The sequence below is a fragment of the Synchiropus splendidus genome, chromosome 10 (genome assembly GCF_027744825.2).
Source record: "Synchiropus splendidus isolate RoL2022-P1 chromosome 10, RoL_Sspl_1.0, whole genome shotgun sequence".
NCBI classification, from domain to species: Eukaryota; Metazoa; Chordata; class Actinopteri; order Syngnathiformes; family Callionymidae; genus Synchiropus; species Synchiropus splendidus.
In genome coordinates, this window is record NC_071343.1 from 8,841,124 (window position 1) to 8,861,039 (window position 19,916).

At 41.4% G+C, this 19,916-nt stretch overlaps 1 protein-coding gene across 2 annotated transcripts in view; it reads left to right on the forward strand.

Annotated features, from left to right (window-relative positions):
* The first annotated feature begins 5,600 nt into the window (after positions 1-5,600).
* LOC128766217 (E3 ubiquitin-protein ligase SH3RF3-like) overlaps positions 5,601-19,916 on the forward strand; it is a 72,859-nt gene continuing 58,543 nt past the window's right edge. For both annotated transcript variants that reach the window (XM_053877674.1, XM_053877676.1), the window contains exon 1: positions 5,601-6,172. In XM_053877674.1, the coding sequence (XP_053733649.1) occupies positions 5,774-6,172 (399 nt within the window). In that variant the 5' untranslated portion in view covers positions 5,601-5,773. The remainder of the gene's footprint in view (positions 6,173-19,916) is intronic.

Genomic DNA, 19,916 nt, shown 5'->3' on the forward strand with positions numbered 1-19,916 from the left:
ATTTGTTAACTTCAATTATGATCAAGCTTTTTTAATGATATCATAATATAGGTGCAGATATAATAACAGTGCACATATATTGTCGTTGTACATGCAGGTTGAACGAGCTTAAGTGAGCTGACGCTGTCAAATCTTTTAGAGTCATTGTTTATATGTGAGAGTGTGTGATGTTAAAAAGTGGCGATTTGTGAATACGACTTCAGCGTGGATTTCTCCTCCTTGTCTCTTTTTATTCAGCAGAAGGGTGAGATTAAAGAGTTTTTGAAAAGGAAACTGCTGCTTCACTTTTCTTCTGCCACTTGACTTATTATGAGGAGTATTTATGAAATCTTTGCCATTTCCTCTTTTTATGAATTATATTTTGCCCAGTTTTCCGTCACTCCGTCCATCTTCTTTCCTTCTCTTTTCGGGACTGAGCTCATTGATGTCGAGCCAGGGGCTTCCTGTCTGAAAAGGAGGATGAGAAGGGAAGAGATTAGATGAGACGAAAGGATAAGAGAGGATAAGAAGAAAAGTGAGGGTATCTGCTGAGAGAATGATGGCTGTCTTACCATAAAAAACACATGAGGAAAAACCTGCATTTCTTGTGGTGTTTGTGTGTGACTCAAATGAAGAGAGAAAGTGCTTTAATGACAGATAAACAGCCAAATATAACACTGCAACACAAGGGATTATCCCAAGAAACAAGATTTGAAGATATGATCCGACGCGAGAGGAGACAGGATTACATGTTGCTGCACAATCTGTAAACAGCAATTATTGAATCTTTTCTTAAAAGAAGTTCAACATCATCTTTTTTTCTATATAATTCCACACTTGTCAAACACAATGCCCCAGGGCCTAGTAAGGGCCATGAGCTAATTAATGTGGCCCACACGTACGTTAAAGAAACTTTGTATGCTCAAAATAAATTCAATATTAGTTTAAAATACAATCAACAATCCAACATATCCCTATAAACCGTGTCAATACTCCATATGTGTGTTGTGTGGAAAGCAATTGGAACGTGTTTACTGTTCGTGTGTAGCATCCATGTGACTCTAAACAGTGATTCTGTTGAGACTTTAATACTGTAAAAGATGAGGCTTCATCAACACTGTCCTTATTTTTTTTTAGTTCGATAGGTGGCGTTCTTGTTTGAAAAATGATGTGAGGTTTCATTGACATGGTTGTTCAAGTCCAAAAACGCCCCATATACAGTCCACTTCTTCAAAAATATGACTGCTTTTTGGCAACAAATATGGCAATAGATGTGTACAGTAAGTGAGGATTTATTTGAAAAACAAACCATTTTAGTGATAAATATGTGTAGTTCATTGTGTTTGTGGACTTACGGCCAGTCAAAGGTGTTAGGCAGCTCTAGGATCCATTTTTCATTCATCAATGAGTTTTTGCAGGTAAAATTTGCGATCTTTTGTTGGAAGCCAACTCGCATAGCTTGACAAACAATTGTTCTGCACTGTAAAATGCTGAAGTCTACTCTAAAGTATTCTTCATGATTTTTAAATTACACTGATAACCAGAAACTTATAAGTCGGCACGTGTAAATGTGCGAAAAATATGTCGCACTTGATGAGTACTCACTTTGGATTTATTTCAACACCACACAATTTAAAAACCATCTGTTCCCTTGAGAGAGGCAGCAACATGAAGGATGTATTATTGTTCAAACCATTCACCAGCATTTGTCTCTGCTACAATCTAACAATTTTCAGAAATCAGCGGTGGGTCCTCGTGAATGACGAGATGATGTTTACTTTGTCCCCCTCTAATTTGCTTTGGTGCTTTGAATCTCCTGTTTTGTGTTGAATTGTTGCCTGGTTTGACCTGACCCACCTGAGCCATGACTGTCTTCTTGTAAGGATCTTCGTTGTATTTGCTGTGACTTATTTTAATTTGAAAAAAAAAATTTTTGAATTTGAACTGTGGCTCTCACATTTCTTTCAGAAGCCAATGAAGAAAATCAGGTTTATTTAGCTTGATGGATTTTCCTTCTTTTTTTTCTCACATGACTTCCTCAGGTTGCACGAGTGATGTGCCATTTAGGCTTCCAATCACATTCGATTCCTTTTGTGAGCATAGATGCTTCAGGTCAGCACACATCCACTCTGAAGAAGAAGTTTAGTGAATTGAGCGCAGCAGCTGTCACACAGACAGGCTATCTTGTTTTAAAGCCCACAGCTGCACATCAAAGTCGAGTTCAGAGACGGCAGCAGTCAGCGGAGGCCTAATTTACTGCTCAGTATAATGAACTTTCCTTCCATGGCAATAATCAAAAAACTTCCTCTAAGCCTTGCGATACTGGAACCCGGCAGGAGGAAATAAAATATGGTTGAATATGTATTTCTTTTTCTAGCAGGAACCTCTTCAGTGCTAATTTTTAAGTGGCTCCATGTGTCTCAAAGTTACTCAATTTACAAAACAATAATTTGTGTCTGGGTCGCTAATGAATTTGGATCATTTAGTTGAGATAATTATTTTTATATCACCTTTAATTTGACCCCAGCACTTCTTTGTTCCTCGGAGAACCAGCTCAAGGGAACCTACTTGAGTCTGAATGACTTTGTTCGACTAATGCTCACACATCCTCTAACTACTCTTCAATAAGGAAAAAAGACAGGTTTCCATGGTAACTGCCACGTCAGCTAACCTACTTTTGCATGACTGGAGGACGTTGGTCGGTCAGGGTGAGGTGTATCATAGTGTGGAAACTGTACTTACAGATATTGAGCCACACAGTGTCATCACTATATCTGATCCGCTTCGGTACAGGTTAATGTTTTATATGGCTCTCAATAGGCTGTACTTCCTTCTTCCTTACTTCACATTCTGGATTCTTCTTCTCTGAACAGCGGCTGTATTTGCATCTCCTTCAATTAAAACAGCTTACTACTACTTAACAGCAGGGGACTCATACTCCTGAACCCATTTGTGGGATGATGTTCTGCTGCCTGCCACTTCACATCAAAGTTTAGTATCAGGGTGGCGCACGTGAGACACCCCCTCTTTCAAATCAACTTGGGATATCATTGTTCTCCGCCGTTAGTGGTGAGCTGATGAGGCTTCATGAAACTTCATGAGGCTTCATGAATGTGTCCTTATTTTCAGAGCTCAGTAGGTGGCGTTCTCAGTGTAAAAATGATAGGAGGTTCCATTGAAATGGTTGCTCAAATCCAGACAAAGGGATTGCGATCATTTCAGAGAAATATTTGCGTTGTTTTGCTGAGAGCCATGGGAACTGTTGAGGCGAGTCTTGCCATGAATCCATGCGAGTCATAGAAGCTTGTAAAGCATAGTTTTGTCTATTCCTGAGATACAAAATTCAATCTCATGGGCATGATCTCTCAAGAGAAGAGAAAAAGGGGCTTGAACTGATCCTTTATTTTGATCATTAGAGGCTTATTTTGGCATAAAACTCACCCATCTTTAGAATTGAAAATCATCCCATGTAATGACCCCGTATTGTATCCTGACAACAACATACAATGTAGATGACCCAGATTTTTAATGAACTAAGTTGGTGTACTATAGGTACTTAAAGAGCTTGTAGGCAACAAAAAAAAATCCCCCGGCCTTGAGTTTGCTGACAATTCCCTAGATATAGTGTAGCAAATTTTTATCCAAACCTTGGTGAAATAGATGTGGTCTATCATCCAGTGAGACAATAAGACATGTTTATACAGCTGTACACCTGAGGTCGATCCAGGTCTGATGTGTGTCACATGTGTCTGTATCAAATTGTTATGAAAAGTTTCCATTCTATCAACAACTGTTTCAAGGGATTTATTGTCATAATGTCCCACTGGGAGTAACAACTTCCAGAATTGCTCAAAGGGATTTCCATCCCAGAGTCATTTCATTCACGGCTCGCTCCAGTTCCTCTCTAATTCCGAGCTGCGGAGAATCATTTAAAACAGATGAAACACACTGGACGTAATAAGACTTGGGTGTGTTTGATGAAGAGGAATGGATAGACCATGAGCTTGGGCTTGTCGCCAGCACTTGTGGTGCCAACGTGTTCGTGAATTATTCAGGATCAGCTCTTGACAATAATTGTCACATATTTTTGGCAGCGGAACTGATGATTGTGCAATGTTCTGCACCGAGAGGACCGAAAATAGAGGAGCGAGGGCTTCTTGTTATATCTCCATGCAGCAAGCGAGATTCCTCCACACTGATGAAGAGTATCTTTGTGTGGTCTTTACTTGTGTTCTGACTGTGGTGGCAGAGTAATAGCATGGGAAAACAGTTCACGGTTCAGTAACGTGGGCAGATTGTGTTGTCAAATTGCAAAGCGCAACGTTCTCAAGTATATGACCAATCAATGCAGATGCACACTCACAGACACACACGCGCTGCTTCACCCTGTGTTGTAGGAGGACACCCGCTGATCTTCATCGTGGGTGGTAAATAGTGGGTCCGCCCCCCACCCATGATGGCGTCGCTTCAGTTGCTCGCTGACACAACTAGACAAGCAGAAACAGCCCCTGTGGCTCTGGGTGTGAGAGCGGTGCAGGTCTGAACAGGTGCACAGGCAAAGCACACCAGCAATCACTACGGAGCCGACACACTGATGAATGACCTCCTTTGTTGCCGCTGTTGGGTCCACCAAATCACACTTTGAAGAATTGTTGATGTCAGATTTAATTTGTGTGACTTTAGAGAAGGTAAATGTCTCAGTAGCAAAGGTATGATTTCTTGTTAATTTATTACAATGAGATTAATGTTAATGTCTTTCAAAAGCTTTATTGATTCGATTCTTAAGAAGGAGTTTGTTGTACAAGGTCATGAAAATGATTATATTTGTGATGGTTTCTGACATTCATGGTAAGCCATCTTTGTTGAGAGGTACAATTTACAGGAGGTTTGGGAATCTTTAAGAAGGAACATTGGCCTGACTCGTGGTTGCTCGTCGTGTAGTTCTGCTGTGGAGAACTTCTTCAGCAGCAGGTGTCAGCAGCAGGTGTCGCCAAAAACCAACAGATCAGATTGGTGGCTATGGACCGTTTCATGCGGGAGGTGAAGAGGTGATGCATCCGTTGATGCACCTTAACCGACATTGCGTGAAATCAAATCATCGGCATTAGACGGGATGGACGTACGTTTCAAGACAGTTCTTATTGGCATGCTTTAATTGCGATGATGGGTTTTCACTTCACTTTCACTTCAGCCAAAGTCATTTTCTCAAACTGCCACTCATCTTTCGTGTTTATCTTTATATATATATATATATATATATATATATATATATATATATATATATATATATATATATATATATATATATATATATATATATATATATATATATATTTCTACGTCTGTTGTTTGACTGATGGTTCAACTCCATCATGGTTGGTGTTTTTGTGCCTCCACAGACCCCCGTGATTCACTGATATGAACATGTTTTGGTGTATTCTGTCTCTCCCTCTCCCTTCCATCCGTGGTTCGTGCACGCGCACTGTATTTCTGACTGGAGCGCGACTGATGGTGATGATGATGATGAGAGCGTGACCTCATCGCTCCGCACAGCTGCTGGGAGAGAGAGAGAGAGAAGGGGGGAGAGCGAGAGGACGCTCACACAAACACACTGAGAGGAACGGAAACACGTTGTGGGAGACACAAGTCTACACAGCTGACGCTCTCCAACAGAGGAACCGCTCCGTCTTCTCTCCGCTTCACCTCACCAGAATGCTCTGCGCTGCGCGTGACTTTCCTCGGAACCAGAACCAGAACCAGCCTCCGCGGCGTCTCCTCCGACACTGAAGCCCAGATGCTCACCATCTCCGCCGACATGGACGAGTCTTCGTCGCTGCTGGATCTGTTGGAGTGCTCGGTGTGCCTGGAGCGCCTGGACACTACGGCCAAGGTGCTGCCGTGCCAGCACACCTTCTGCCGCCGCTGCCTGGAGAACATCGTCAGCTCCCGGAATGAGCTGCGCTGCCCGGAGTGTCGCATCCTGGTGGACTGCGGGGTGGACGACCTCCCGGCCAACATCCTCTTGGTTCGCCTCCTGGACGGGATCAAGCAGCGGCCGCACCGAGGAGGTGTGGGGGCAGGCGGCAGGCTGGTCGGGGGGGCGATGCAGGGGTGCGCAGCCGGGATATGCGCGTCTCCCCCGGGCAGCGTGAACAGAGAGCTCCCCGTAGCAACAAGGAGCTCCCCGGTGAAGGTTAGTTACTTTCTTCACGTTTCACCTGGACATCCTGTCTGCAGCAAAACTTCATTGCATCTATTCACAAGTTGCAGTGGAACTTTGTTATTACTGGTAATTACTGGTAATCTCACCGACCGGGTGAGAACAGTTGGTTACATCCTCACGGTACTGTTAGTTGATGGGAACTCCGTGTTCTGCTCGAGTATCTGCTCAGAGATCTCCAAGTAATTTTGCATCATGCAACAATGGATCACAGATCCAGGACTCATCATTGCTCTAATGGCTCATTAGAGTCAACAATAGCAGCAGTGGCATCCAAAAAAAAGATTAATTTTAACCCCTCTGATGTGTGGGGGCGACTAGCACTCCTAGACCATGAAGTATCTAGTGAATGTTGTTGCTGGTTTTGCGAGATCAATAGGTGGAAATGCTTGTTTACTTGCACTGTGGTGCTTCCACGGCTGTGCTCTGGTGCTTCACTGTGGTTTGTGTTGAATAATCTGTCCGTGGCTGCAAGATAAACATGTTGATAACCATCTCATGTGTCGCATGATGGATGTGTGGTCTGACAGGGGAACAGAATTGTGTTAGTTAGCAGCAAATTGGATTTGTTTCTTGACGGAATATGAGTTTCCATGTGTCACTTGTTGCTTTCCTGTGTTGGATTTTAACAATCATCATGTGATATAGTTTAGTCTGTTGCTCAAAACCCATTCAGAGAGAGCCGTTCAAAGTCAACGGTGCGTGAACTTTGTTTTCTCGAAGTTATGCAGGTGCATATGCATTGTGTCGGGGTGAGAGGTCTGAGAAGGCTCACCCTGGAACTTGTTTCCAACCAGAAATTGCCAGATACAATTGTTCAGGTTTGTTTTTCTAATGGCGGATTGCATCCGTGCTTTATACAGATGATTGGGTTCTGTCTTGGGTTTACAGCCCTTTAATCCCTATTTGGATCAGATTACATCTGCGTGGTTCTCAACTGCATGGTCTTAGCCGGAATGAGTGAATGTAAAAAATAAGATCATTGTGTTGAGATTGAAATGAGATCTGTCATGACAGTTTGCTGTAGTGGCTCAGTTAAGCGTTGTCTGTCGACTGTTAACTAAACAACCAAGTACAATGCTAATGATAAATATAATCCTGTGTTTATATTTCTGATTGCAAAATAAGTTCTGAACTGCTCACTCACCTAGAAAACAAAAACAAAACTTTCAACAGAGTCATTTACATTAAACTATTGGCAAATGATGTGCATGGCAGCTTCTCTGTTCGCAGTGTTGTAAACTGTAATTGAAAATACAAAGAAAATGTGTGCGATGTTTGTAAACTCGTGCATTGTGTGAAAGGTAGCTTTGAAGCTTTTGATTAGAATTTTGCACCACACCAAATAATGGCTAAAAATGTGGTGTGAACCACCTTTGATGTGTATCCTTTGTAGTGAGGCTTCATGAAACAGTGTCCTCATTCTCAGAGCCCACTAGATGGCACCCTGTGCCAAAATATGTGGGTTTGGACTACAGTTTCAATGAGACCTCACATCATTTTGAAGCTAAGAGCGCCACTTGTGGGGCGCTGATGCTGATATATAATATATCAATTGGAAGTTTTATAATTGATTCACTGCATTCATTTTAACATGTCATCACAGAATGATCATGTTCAGTCTGTTCACATAAGCTTGAACATCAGGGTGGAGGTGCACCAGTGGTGAACTTGAATTTTCCGTCCATCAACCCTATTTGTCTTGATCTTATGAACAGTTGTCACATTTCAGCCAATATTTCATGTTATTTATGGAGCATTCTATTTGCAACCAGCCTATTGTCTTTATTTAGAAGAGATCAATAGGCAATGTGCACATGGGCACTAAGCAATGGAAGCAGTTAGTGCTGCTGAGACAAAAATATTGATGATCTCAGTAGCTTGCTCTTTTTTCCCCCCACATTGCTCAGCTCAGTAATGCTTGTTGTAACTTGTTAGAGCAGGTACTCTGTTACATTGTGTGTGCAAAGGGATTCCTCGGATTTGGAATTCAATGTGTTGTGCGTCTGTAGGCGCTGAACAAACTACAAAGCTCTCAGGAAGATCAAGGTGCAAAAAAAAGAATATTCCTCACAAAGGCTGTTGCCATCAGCTTTTCTTACCCTTCCTCTGTGTAATGAAAGTTATCACACAGGCTTTCCATTGATTGACGCGGGAGAGCGATTTGGTGTGATGAACTGCCGCAGCAGCTAGCAGTCGTTCAGTCATGGCAATGAACAGGAATCCAAAGCCTCAATGACATTTCCACTAACACTTAACACTCAATTCCAACTCAGTCAATAGACGTGCCACTGCATAAAAAATGGCGCACACAGGCTTGAAGAGAGAAGGTCTGTGTAAAATTGCAATTCCTATTTTTAAATTTCTTCTTTTTCAATGTGTTTTTCGAGGGAATAGACATTTTTAAAAAACTGCCACCGTCAGCAGGTTTGTTCCACAATGCCCACTATGCCGTCTCTTATAAAGTTTTACATCAGTTTTACATTATCAGCAAAAAGAGTGTGTGAAAAGGAAAAAAATTGGCAGAAAAGGGAACTGCTGTGTTAGGATCACATGTGCAGCTTTTGCTTGGATTGAATTTGTTGTGAAATATGTCCTTTAGAGACACAGCATTGGGCAGTTCGGACTTTTCTTTAGCATAGAATGAAACATATGTACATTTCATTAGTGATGTGCGAGCAAGTCTTCATTAAAGCCTGATACCAAACTAAGCCTTATTGGTTTTGATGAACAGCCTATGCTGTTTCCTAATGTGTGTCAGCGGGTGATTAAAGTGTCATTAAGGATAAGAGGAGGCATAAGTGAACAACTTATATTCACATTATTGCTCACACATGCATTGTAATGCACACACAGGTGTCGACCAGTTGTGTTCACTCTAAACCCCAAATGACAAAGCCATTCATTTTCCATAGGGCTGAATAGTGAGCGCACACAAGCCCATTACCCTCAGCGATCCCCCTTGCAGCCACTTTGCCCCTGTCTCCTCCAGGCTCCCCGGGGACCTTGGTGATGAAAGTGTGAATTAATCTTGTCTTACAGTGGGGTCATGCTTTGTATGAAAGTGTGTGTGAGTGAGTATAAAAGAAGGTGGGAGACTCGATAAGCCAGATCGAGCGGACAGCAGTCTGCAGCATCCTCACTAAAGTCAAACACAGCGGTTTTGTATAGTACCAATGCAGGTGTAAGAAGGTTGTATGGGTTGCTATGGAAATGGACATAGAGAGAATTGATGAGTCAGCAGCAAGGACAGCACTTCTGTGCTCTTGGTGCTCTTTGGTTTCTGCAGACCGTGCTCGGGCCAATAAAAGTTCAAGCTAATGTTTTGTCAATAAAACCCAATATGAGTGACAGTCTTGACTGGGCACATAAATTTAAAAAATCTGATCTAAATGAGCAGTAGTACTATTGTGTAGTAAAATCGTTCCTCAGAAAGCCTCCTTTGTTGTGTACTGTAACTGTCCTCTGTGGATTTTGGAGGTTAAATAGAGGCTTTCAATTGCTGTTAACCCAGAATCCTTCTTTTCCAGGTCCCTTCTGAACTTCTGCCCTCCTTTTTTCCCCCCTGGTAGCAACACTAACTGCTGGCCGGCCTGACCACCAGCGCAAATAGATCGATTTCAGTGGTACTGCAAGAGCACCTGAACCTTTAAAAAAGAATCAAACTGGAAATCTTAAATCTTCATAACTTAACGGGAAGAAAAGCCAAATATTGCAGCTGGATACAAATTGGATCACACAAATCTTTGACTGGCACGCAGCTTTGATCTGTGTGCTTCTTAAACATTAGGTAGCCTGTAGTCAGGAAAAAAAACCAAAACATTTTTTTATGTTTTGAATTACTGTACCATTGGTTACGTTAAGATTGGTTTCTTTCTTTGTTCTTGTCAAGTCCTTCATCTTTTCTCTCACCAGTATTTACCAGTTTTGTTGGTCTTGAGGCCTGTGGTTTCTAACCTGTAACAATGACACGCTTTTAACTCAGGAAAACACACCGCTCTGTCATTGCTACATGGGTGTGTGTATGGGAGTGTCGCATGGTGAGGCAGGGTTTGAAAAAAAGAATCAGGATGTGGATTTGTAATTGGCTTTAAATAACCAGTTGGTGTTGTCAGTATAGCAGCCATGCTTTTTACCTCAGTATACTTTGCCTGTCAAAGTATACTTTGTTGTTTCAGGCAGTGCCTTCATGTGGTTAATATACCAACCAGATATGCGGATTATGGCAATTACCAAGTAGCAAAAGCCTTTGTCATTTTTAGTAGCTAGCTGCCTTGTACCCAGTGGATATTTATTGCATTGCTTGATAATGTCTCTTCCTCTCAGAACTCTGTTTTTAAGCCCAGAAAGCAAAGCTCGATACTAAAAAATGTTATCCCAGCACACTGCCAATAGATAAGCTTTGGGAGATAAATGAGTTGAAAACCAAAGTGAGCACATAGTTCAGAGCCAGTAGAACATCTTCACTGGGGAAAAGGCTTGTTACAATTGTTGGATTGTGAGAGCTACAACACTAGCAAACACTCTGATATTAATCCTTATATTTATACATTTATACATTTTTATACCATTGGAATGAAACATGCCCTGATATTACATTTAAAAGCCTTTATGTCTGATGGAGAGCTATATTCCCATGGTTTCCGTGATCCATAAATGAGGACAGGCTAAACTACTCATCATATTGATCTTCAAAGCCATAAGACAGATTTTGCGATTGTGTTGATTATGTTTTGCCGCACATCCAAATGAGAGAGCCCACTTCCCCTTTGGCAGATGGTTTAATCCCATCCACTCATGCCAGCATGGTGCCATCATCTGCACCAGCTAGAACATATGCTCATGGTATTTACTTTCATTACTTGTTGCCCTAATTACTTTGTGTACATGTAGCCCTGAATCTCAGTGATGCAACCCCCCGTCGGTCGCCATGTAACACCTGTCTTGTCTGTACAGATGTTGTCACATGATGGATTGATGAATGTAGCTGGACAAGGTAGTGGTCAAGGGCAGCTAGCAGCATGTTGTGTCTGTTCAGTTTGGGGGTGGCTAATCCTTAGTGGGTGCTAAAGCCTAAACAAGCTTTAGAGATTGACTGCTATTCCTCTGGGTGTACGGTTAGAATCCCATCAAGCCCATCCCCCTGTCAGTTAAATACGCACATGAGCATGGACATACAGGAGGTTAAGGGTTAACCCCCTCCCTCCTTCTCTCATTGTTGTTATGGAGATGGGGGTGACATGTCACTGCTCAGTGGTCAAGCAGACACATGAATGGCAGTATGATCAAAGGAGGCATTTCAGATATGCATTCGTATATATGCAGTCAATGAGCGAAGCAGCCGATGATCTTTTTTATGTTGAAAATCACTATACGACTTGATCTGATATTTTTCTATTGTACTCAGATGAAAAAGTAATATACACTTTAATTTATAACACTTTAACTTATGAGGACATTCACTTGCAGCTTGTACTGTGAGCAACAAGTGATGTAGATGATATTTCAGCGCCAGTATTTTGGGTTTTTTTTTCAGTTTTCACAGAAAAGTTCAGATTTGTTCCATTAACTCAGCTGTGTACTGTTTTAGAAGGGAACTTTGAACTTGACCAGAAAAGGTTACGTTCTGTTTTACATTCTTTTTGCCTTTGGCACCAAACAGCGTCTGAATCTTTAAGGCCTGGACCTGGAGGTGACGAGTCTTCAACTCAAGGTCCATCAGCCACAGTTCACAATGGGGAGTGTGGGTTGGTTGTTCATGGTTCTCTATTTGGTCACAGGTTCTTCACTTCCATCACAATTTCAGTAGCTTGTGTAGCCTGCAGCATTCATGCCCCTTTCCAATCACATCGATTTGTGTCGGTCACAGGGCGAAAGATGCCTGCAGCTTACGTTGATGGACCTCAACCTGTCCTGGAGAAAAAAGCAGCGTGGACTGTGTCCTCTTAGAGGCTGGATTAGGGTTCGGGATCATGTGCTGTGATGAATCTGGTTTGCTGTTTGGGTGAAAAGCCGAGCCCTTTATTGGATTCCATGATTTGAACTTGAAAGGGGCTGGGTGCAGAGGGGACACCATTGGCTCCTCGCTGTAGTTGAAAAGTTCCTTGGATACCATCTGGTGAATCCCTCCAAAGCTCCTCTATACGCCTTGTTGTCACCAATGATGCAGCCATCAGCATGTGTCATCACTGTGATCTTGTGACCTTCACTTTTTCATTTAAAGTAAAAAGACAGAACTGAGTTTGACATTTTTCCAAACTTGTAAAACAGACTCAACTCCGTATACCTTTGCATTAACAACCTAAATTCCATACGAAAAAGCCATTTTCCATGATCCAAACAAACTGTTGCAGGCAAAAAGCTATCCGTTTTTTTATGCAGTTCCTTCCTAACTTGTTTTAAAAACGCTCTCCTCCTCATCTTTCTGTAATGGGGAGATGTTGAAACACTTTCTCCACCCACTTTAGACTTGGCAGGATACAAAGTCTTGGCTGGTGCAGAGAAGAGCGATCGCTGTGGGTACACTCTGGCACACAGACACATCTGAAGAGAACTTGGAACAAGCCGATGAATAAAGGTCTTGTTGTTCATCGACCAGCAGTGTGTTTCAGGTGCTCTCCAATTCAGTCTTTCACCTGTGAACTACAGGGGTCTTCAGGAGAAGTGGTGCTCCCTTCTTTTTTCTACTTACTGAATTTAGAAAGTAAGACATCTTTATCTGGGAGGTGTATAGATTAGTATGCATGAACTGCTCACAGTCACTAGATGCTAATTACCCAAAGTCAAATTCCCTTTAAGATAAATCCAGTACTGCCCTGGAAACTCCAAACTTAATGCATCCGTGTGACTCATCCGCCTCTTTATATCAGTGTTTCATGTTCATATACTGTAAATAAGCAATTGCTGCAGTTTTGTTGCTAGATTACTAGAATTTCTTACTTTATCATCCACTGTTTCTGTTTTTATACTTTCATTTTTTCCACTGATCTGACCATTCTCTTTTTATTTGTGCTTCACAACTGTGCCTCTACTAGTATGAGAACAATACACTGAAATTGATGTGATTAAACCGTGGGTCTGTTATTACCCGGCAACGGTGGACAATTTAGTTTTGACACGCAGGCTGAAATGTGTTTCAATTTCTGGGTGACCAATAAGAATATCGCTGGTTATTTTTGGTCGCAGCTTGATCCACAGCGATCGTGGCTAGCTCACAACTGAGATCAGATTTCCACACGTCTGCGTCCAATCATCTACCCGTTGCACTAAGTCAGGATGCCTGCACAGTGTGGTTTTTGCTCGCATAATTTGTGTTTGTTCATTGTTTGAAGAATAGCCTGGAGAGAAAATTTCTGAGATCAAGTCAGTTGGATTTTATTTTGACTTTTGAAGGAGCATGTGTATATGATCGTGTGTGTGTGTGCGGGCATATTTTGCCACACTGAATACTTTTGACAATCTTGACAAGCCACCTTTTTTGTGAGGACATTTTGGCCTGTCCTCACAAGATTTAGGAGTTTAAAAATGTAAGTAAATGTAGATTATTATAATTGGGTTTAAGGTTGGTTCAGAGTCCTGTGTAAGGTAAGCCATTTGTTTTGGAAGGTTAAGTTAAGGGTGAGAGGCTGGGGAAAGCATTATTTCAATGAGCAGTCCCTGCAAAGATGGTGTGACAAACTTGTGTGTGTTGTGTGGTTGTGTAGACAGAGTAACAGGTTCCCCTTCAAACAGGAATTCAGTTGAAGTCAAACTGCCCGGGTGGAAGTGGAAGCAGTTGGAACATTGAAGCTCAGTTTTTCGCACTGGTCGGCCTCATAATATGATTTCAAGAAAAAATATGTAGAGTAGAACAGTCAACGCACATCTGTTGCCATGACGACATGAGCCAAATGTTCAACAACATTTTCACTGTATGTTCAGGGAAGTATAGTGGCTGAGTAAATGTGGGAAGAGTGATGCGGGAGATGATGGGTCAGAGTTTCAAGGGGGATGGGAGGCGGACAGAAGGGCAGCGGAGAATTATTTCGTGGTCCTCCTTGGAAGTCAATCTTAAAAGGTGGATCCTGCTTGACTGACATAAAGTAGTCCTGACTATCTGTGAGTAAAATAATGACTGCTTCATGGAAACGTTTAATAACAATTTTGAAAGCAGACTTTATTGCAATAGGTGTGGAGTATTATACAGTATCACCTCATGCATTGGTTGTCTGGACCAAAGCCATCATGCACGCACACCAGGCAATTTAGGTGGGTAATGTCACATTGATGGGATAACACAGACATTGTGTCAGAAGTGTATCATATGAGGACTGTAGAATCCAGTCACTTCGACTGGTGTTTCTTTCTCTTCAGCATGAGTCACCATTTTTGTCAATTCCATATCTACGACCTCATTTTCCCCACAATTGCAGAACAATATGAAGAGATTTTCAGGGATTCGAAACCCCTGTGTACACCAATCTGACTCTTTTCTGTGAATACCAAAATACTTCTGAGCCCCATCTGTTATTGTACATCTCTGTCAGCTCTGTCACGTTTCAGTTATTTTCACTTCCCCTCCTCTTTCTCTGTCTTTTCTCTCATCTTTATCTCAGAGTGATGCTCAGAGTAAGACTTGGAGAAAATGATTGAAGCCACTTTGCTACTCAGCTCTCCATTCATTCTCTTCATCTGTCCTCTGTCGCTTGGCTCTGGTCCCAACTCATCTTGCCTTCTTTATCCAGAGTTGCCAGCTCTATTAAAGCACCATAGGCCATCAAGCTGTTGTCTGGCATTACTCCCTATGGCTTGTATTGTATGTCCGGTGTCTAATATCCGTCTGAACTGAAACCTTTTGGCAAGCTTTTAATTTAGCACAATTGTGGCTGATAGAAAGTCATTATGCAGCTATTTAACCTAAAAATAGAAGCCATTTGAATTCTTTCCTGCCTGACTGGGACAGTTTTGGGAAGTTGTCGTCACAATAATGTGCTTATCTGAGATAGACATTTCAGAAATCTGTGTTATGTAAACTTAAATAAAGATATAGATACTTTAGTCAAACAAGTATTGTTGAAGATTGAACCATGACTGGTTGATTTTGGGAACAATTCTGACAGATCATGAGCCTCAAAACTGCCCTCACACGGACGACAATGGAGAGACAGGGGTGGACGTTTCAGACAAATGCACCACCAGCTCTTTTGTCTCCTCACATCACAGTCTGTGCATAAAATAGACTTCACATCTATTTTGGACCAACTTGGGTTCACAGCCTGTTTTTTTTCGTCGCAGAGTTTCTTGATAACTGCTTGTCTTGTTGCAACAACTGTCACTGAAATTGAACAGCAGCCTGTCGCCTTGTCTCCGTCCTGTCTCACTGTTTTGGCATGTCTTTGTTTTGTTTGGTCTTCACTGCAGTGCAACAGCCATGTGCCTGGGAGTGAAGGGTACTGAGCACAGCAGTTTGTACATTTAAAAAAACAAATGCTTTTACTCTAGCCTATTTTATTTATGACCCAGTTTATTGTTTATGTCTGCTGTCACCAAAGTAACTCAAAATGCATGATTTTGTTATAATTAAACTTCAGTTATTTTTAATTATAGAAGAAGAAATAGGAATATGGCGATCCATTTTGTTCCATGTGTCGTTTGAAGGATCCATCACTAGAGCTGTGTTGCAGGAGCGACATTTAACAAGATTTAAATACTAAAGCTCTCTGCTAACATGGATATTGTAAATGTATATGTCAGCATTATTGGAAATATTGAAATTTAATATTGGAATTTATAAAATGGGTAGAAATAAACCAGGGGGTGGTCGACGTTCTCATAGTGCTCTTCTGTTTTTTTAGCTGTTTGTGCTAGCAACTTTGCATCCAGCAACTGAAATAAAGATTTGATATTGCATGAAAACAAACCATTAATACCAGTCACGCTCTCTTAATGAACTTTATTTATGGTCATGTAGAAGACAGGAAAAGGAGAGCTTCTTCTGTGAGTGTCTAGCTAGCTCTAAATGCGGCTGCTTCTGGGTTATGTATACAGTTCAGTATTGGACTTGACTCAGACCCCTTCTAGTCTTGGTCTCGACTACAACACTATGAATCATTTCAGAAACGAACACTTGCCAATGAATACACCTTTACAACTTACAGAGTCGTTGGCAAACAGGGTTGAAAATAAAATCGCCTGTCAGCACTATTTGGAAACAAGAACCAGTAATTGACACATTTTCTGCTCGGCTGGAAACTATTATTTCTCCGTGTTAAAAGAAATTGCTAGTCACTGTGTTATCCTAAATTTTCTAAACCAGTCTTTAGAGTACCATCCTGCAGTGTCCCAGTTTACCAACTGCCATCGTTTCCCCCAAACTTTTTCCCCCATTTGCCAATCAAAACTTAAACTAGGCTAACATGAAATGTGATGTTGAATACATGTCTTCTTTTTCTGTAACATCATAGTTTATTTATTTGAGTTTTGAGCAGCACTGGGGATGGATGCGACGGTAGCATTAATCAAGCGGGAGGAAGTGTTGGGAAAAGCCACAGGAGATACTGACACTGTAGTGAAACTAGGACAGTGTCAGACCCTGCAGCCACTGATTTCCCTTTTTCTCTCAGATTTTTTTTACATACATTAACCCCGTTTCCCTCATTATCAACTCCCCTTTATATTTCCTTTTTTTTCTTTTTCATCTTCGTCCGCCTTTGTTTTTCGGCTGTGCTTTTCCATGCAACAAAGATGAACTGTCACTTTTACACAATTATGAATGAAAATTGCCCCGACATAGAACTTAAATTAGTTTTCTTAAAAGAGTTTGTAATATTATGTGTGTTTTAAAATACCAACGGTGACTTAGATTTCTCCATGAACAGTGGTTTGCATGAGTTTCTTAGAACTAATAGTACTTAACACTACTATATACAATATATGCTACATGCACCACATAAGCTGACCAGTCGTGAAGATAGTCGGTGACTAGTTGACTATGAAAATAGTCATCAGTTGCTGCCCTGATAATAGTAAAACAATAACCTCTAGACAAAAAGCTAGTTCTGGTGGTCATGACATACCTTAAAATGTCAGCTGACCAATCTAATTGGGAAATCATTCGTGGTATGTCCATTCCCAAGTACTCAGAACAGGCACAGGACAAGATGGATTGGGTGTATCTCAACACCTCCCTGGTATAAAGTCAAAACATGACACTGTACTACAGCTTGTTTTGTCAAACCAAACACACTAAAGGCCTAAAAAGCAAACTCCGGGCTGTTGCTCTCCTCCAACATTGATATCTTGTGTTTCACTGTGCTTGTTTCCAGTTTATATTCATTCATTCTTCAAACTATACATCCATCCTTTTGTCTTCATTACAAAAATTCAGGTCTTACTCTTATCTGAAAACACTTGACTTCAGAAGAGTTGACAAGTACCTGGGTTTTCTGGCCTTTATTTTTATATCAAGATACAGCAAAAACAGTGGTTGTTATCCTCCCCCACCGACAATGCCAATGTGGTTTATTGTTCAGTCAGAGGAAATGTCACGCTGCGCAGTGCCATTCTGTTTTCATTTCCGTGGTGACTCAGTAAGGTGATGTACTTTTTAAAGTCCAATGGGCAGAATGACTGTTCTATGAGTCTCTTAACAGCATCAGTTCAGAAAAGTACCTTTTTCCTGTTTTGATGAAAGTCCACTTTCCAATTCTCCCTTCTCCTTTCCTTCTTTCTTTGTTCTGTGTGCAATCTCTTTTTCTCTGTTCTCTGGCTGTGTTTTTGACTGACGCTACAGTGCTTCTTCATATCTGCTGAATTCAGCTGCTGCTGCTCCACACACGTTCTCTGACACACTGTTCAGGACATGAAACAATGTCAGCAGAAAAGGCTTTCCTTAGCAGCTTGTTCTCTGTGATCTTGGCTGTATTAAATGAAAATGTAGAGTCACACCTATTCAGCCACGCTGTTCGTTTGCTTCCAGAAAATTGAATTTCTTTTGTGTGGTTTTCATGCCCCAGATCAGTCACTCCTCAGTGCATATGCACATAGGCACAGTAGTGCTCCACTATGTGGGCTTTTATGAGACGGAACAATTGTTTTTGTTAGCACTCAAGCTGAATATGGACATCCGCTGTCAGGAATTAAACAACTGGAGTTAAGTTAGAAAGTTTATTAAATTAATTTTGTCTAGATTTTATGCCTTTATTTGTGAATATTTGGACCAGGAAATTTTGCTCTGCCAATGTGGTTACGTTCTTGTTGCCGTTTGTTGTCTGTCTGTCTGTCGGTTAGCATTATAAGTTCTGAATGCATTTGACATTTTCAGGAAATGTTGATAACGGGTCAAGGAACAGAACATTGTGCTTTGGTGGTGTTTTGCAGTTTCATCAATCATCATTGTCTTGTGTGGCTTCTAGAAGGAAAAAAAAACTGCAACTCAGTGTTACTGCCAAGCTCGCTTCATTGGTTGTCTAGTGCAGTGACTCTCAACTGGTTCCAGTGACCCCCATTACCCGTGAATGACCAGCCGTGACCAACATCAGAAACATGTTGAACTTCATTTAACTGAGTATATTATTACAGAAAGCAAGATGGTGTATATGCCTCAAAAATTACTGCACATTCACACCAGGTTTTCATCAAAGCGACTTCCCTTGCCTCTGAAGTTGCGTCAAGAAAGGTGGTCAACCTAAAGGGGTTGGTCTTAAGTTTGTGGAAAGCCAAAATGGCAGGTCTGAGATTGCGTGGGCTGTGTTGCTGTGACGACTAGATACATAACTCTAATGAGACACAAGAAAGACATAACAATGGTGGAAATTCTCTGTCCTTCAGTCGTGATATATTTAACAGCCTCACCTACCACTGCCTCCTACAACGCTGCCTTTGTGCAAGAGGTACATTATCAATACTTGTACAGTTGCCATGTTTGTTCTGGAGCTTGTCATTGTCAAACTTTTGACTCTGGGCTGCTCCCCCTAGTGGGGAGCATATTGGTGAACAGCAACACCAATGCAAAGAACCCGTGGAAGCATGTGATCAGTGACAGCAACATCGTTTGAACCGGACAGGTACAAATTTGTAGGTAAAGGGAACATAAATGAGCCTTTTCACATACAAATAAATTAGTCACTTTTGCTGCTTGAATTGTATTCAGTGACAATTGAATTATAGTTGTTGACAAACCTTTTCATCAGTAGAAACTGCTTCACAGCTCGCTTTATGGTTCTGATCCACCAATCGAGGAGCACTCCGCCACTTCATTTTGCTAAAAGGCAACAATATTGACCAATGTAAGATGTTTTTTTTAAACTAAATTTCATGGTGTCCTATGTTCCTAGAAAGTCGGAGGTATGTGCAGTCACCCTGTATTCCGTTATCTCAGGTTTAACTAGTATGGATGAACAAGTGCAGAAAAACAGCCTAAAAGCTAGCCAAGGAATGATGGTGGTTTTGCACAGTTGGGGCTGGAGGCAGCAACTTCGAGAGCTCAAATAATCTCTGGTCTAAAAAATACTTAACATACTCTGTGCTGTTTAACTGCAACATAATGCTTGTAAATCCTGTTCTGGCAGTTAAAAGCTTCAATAAATGTGAGACTTAATATAGAGTAGGCATGGAAGGCTACATTTTTCTGCATTCAACTCGAGAGTCTGCAAATCTTACCTTAACCACTTTTGGATATCTTGCTCTTCCTTCCTCCGTATAGAGCGGAGACTGTAATCAGCTTGATAGGCACTCTGAC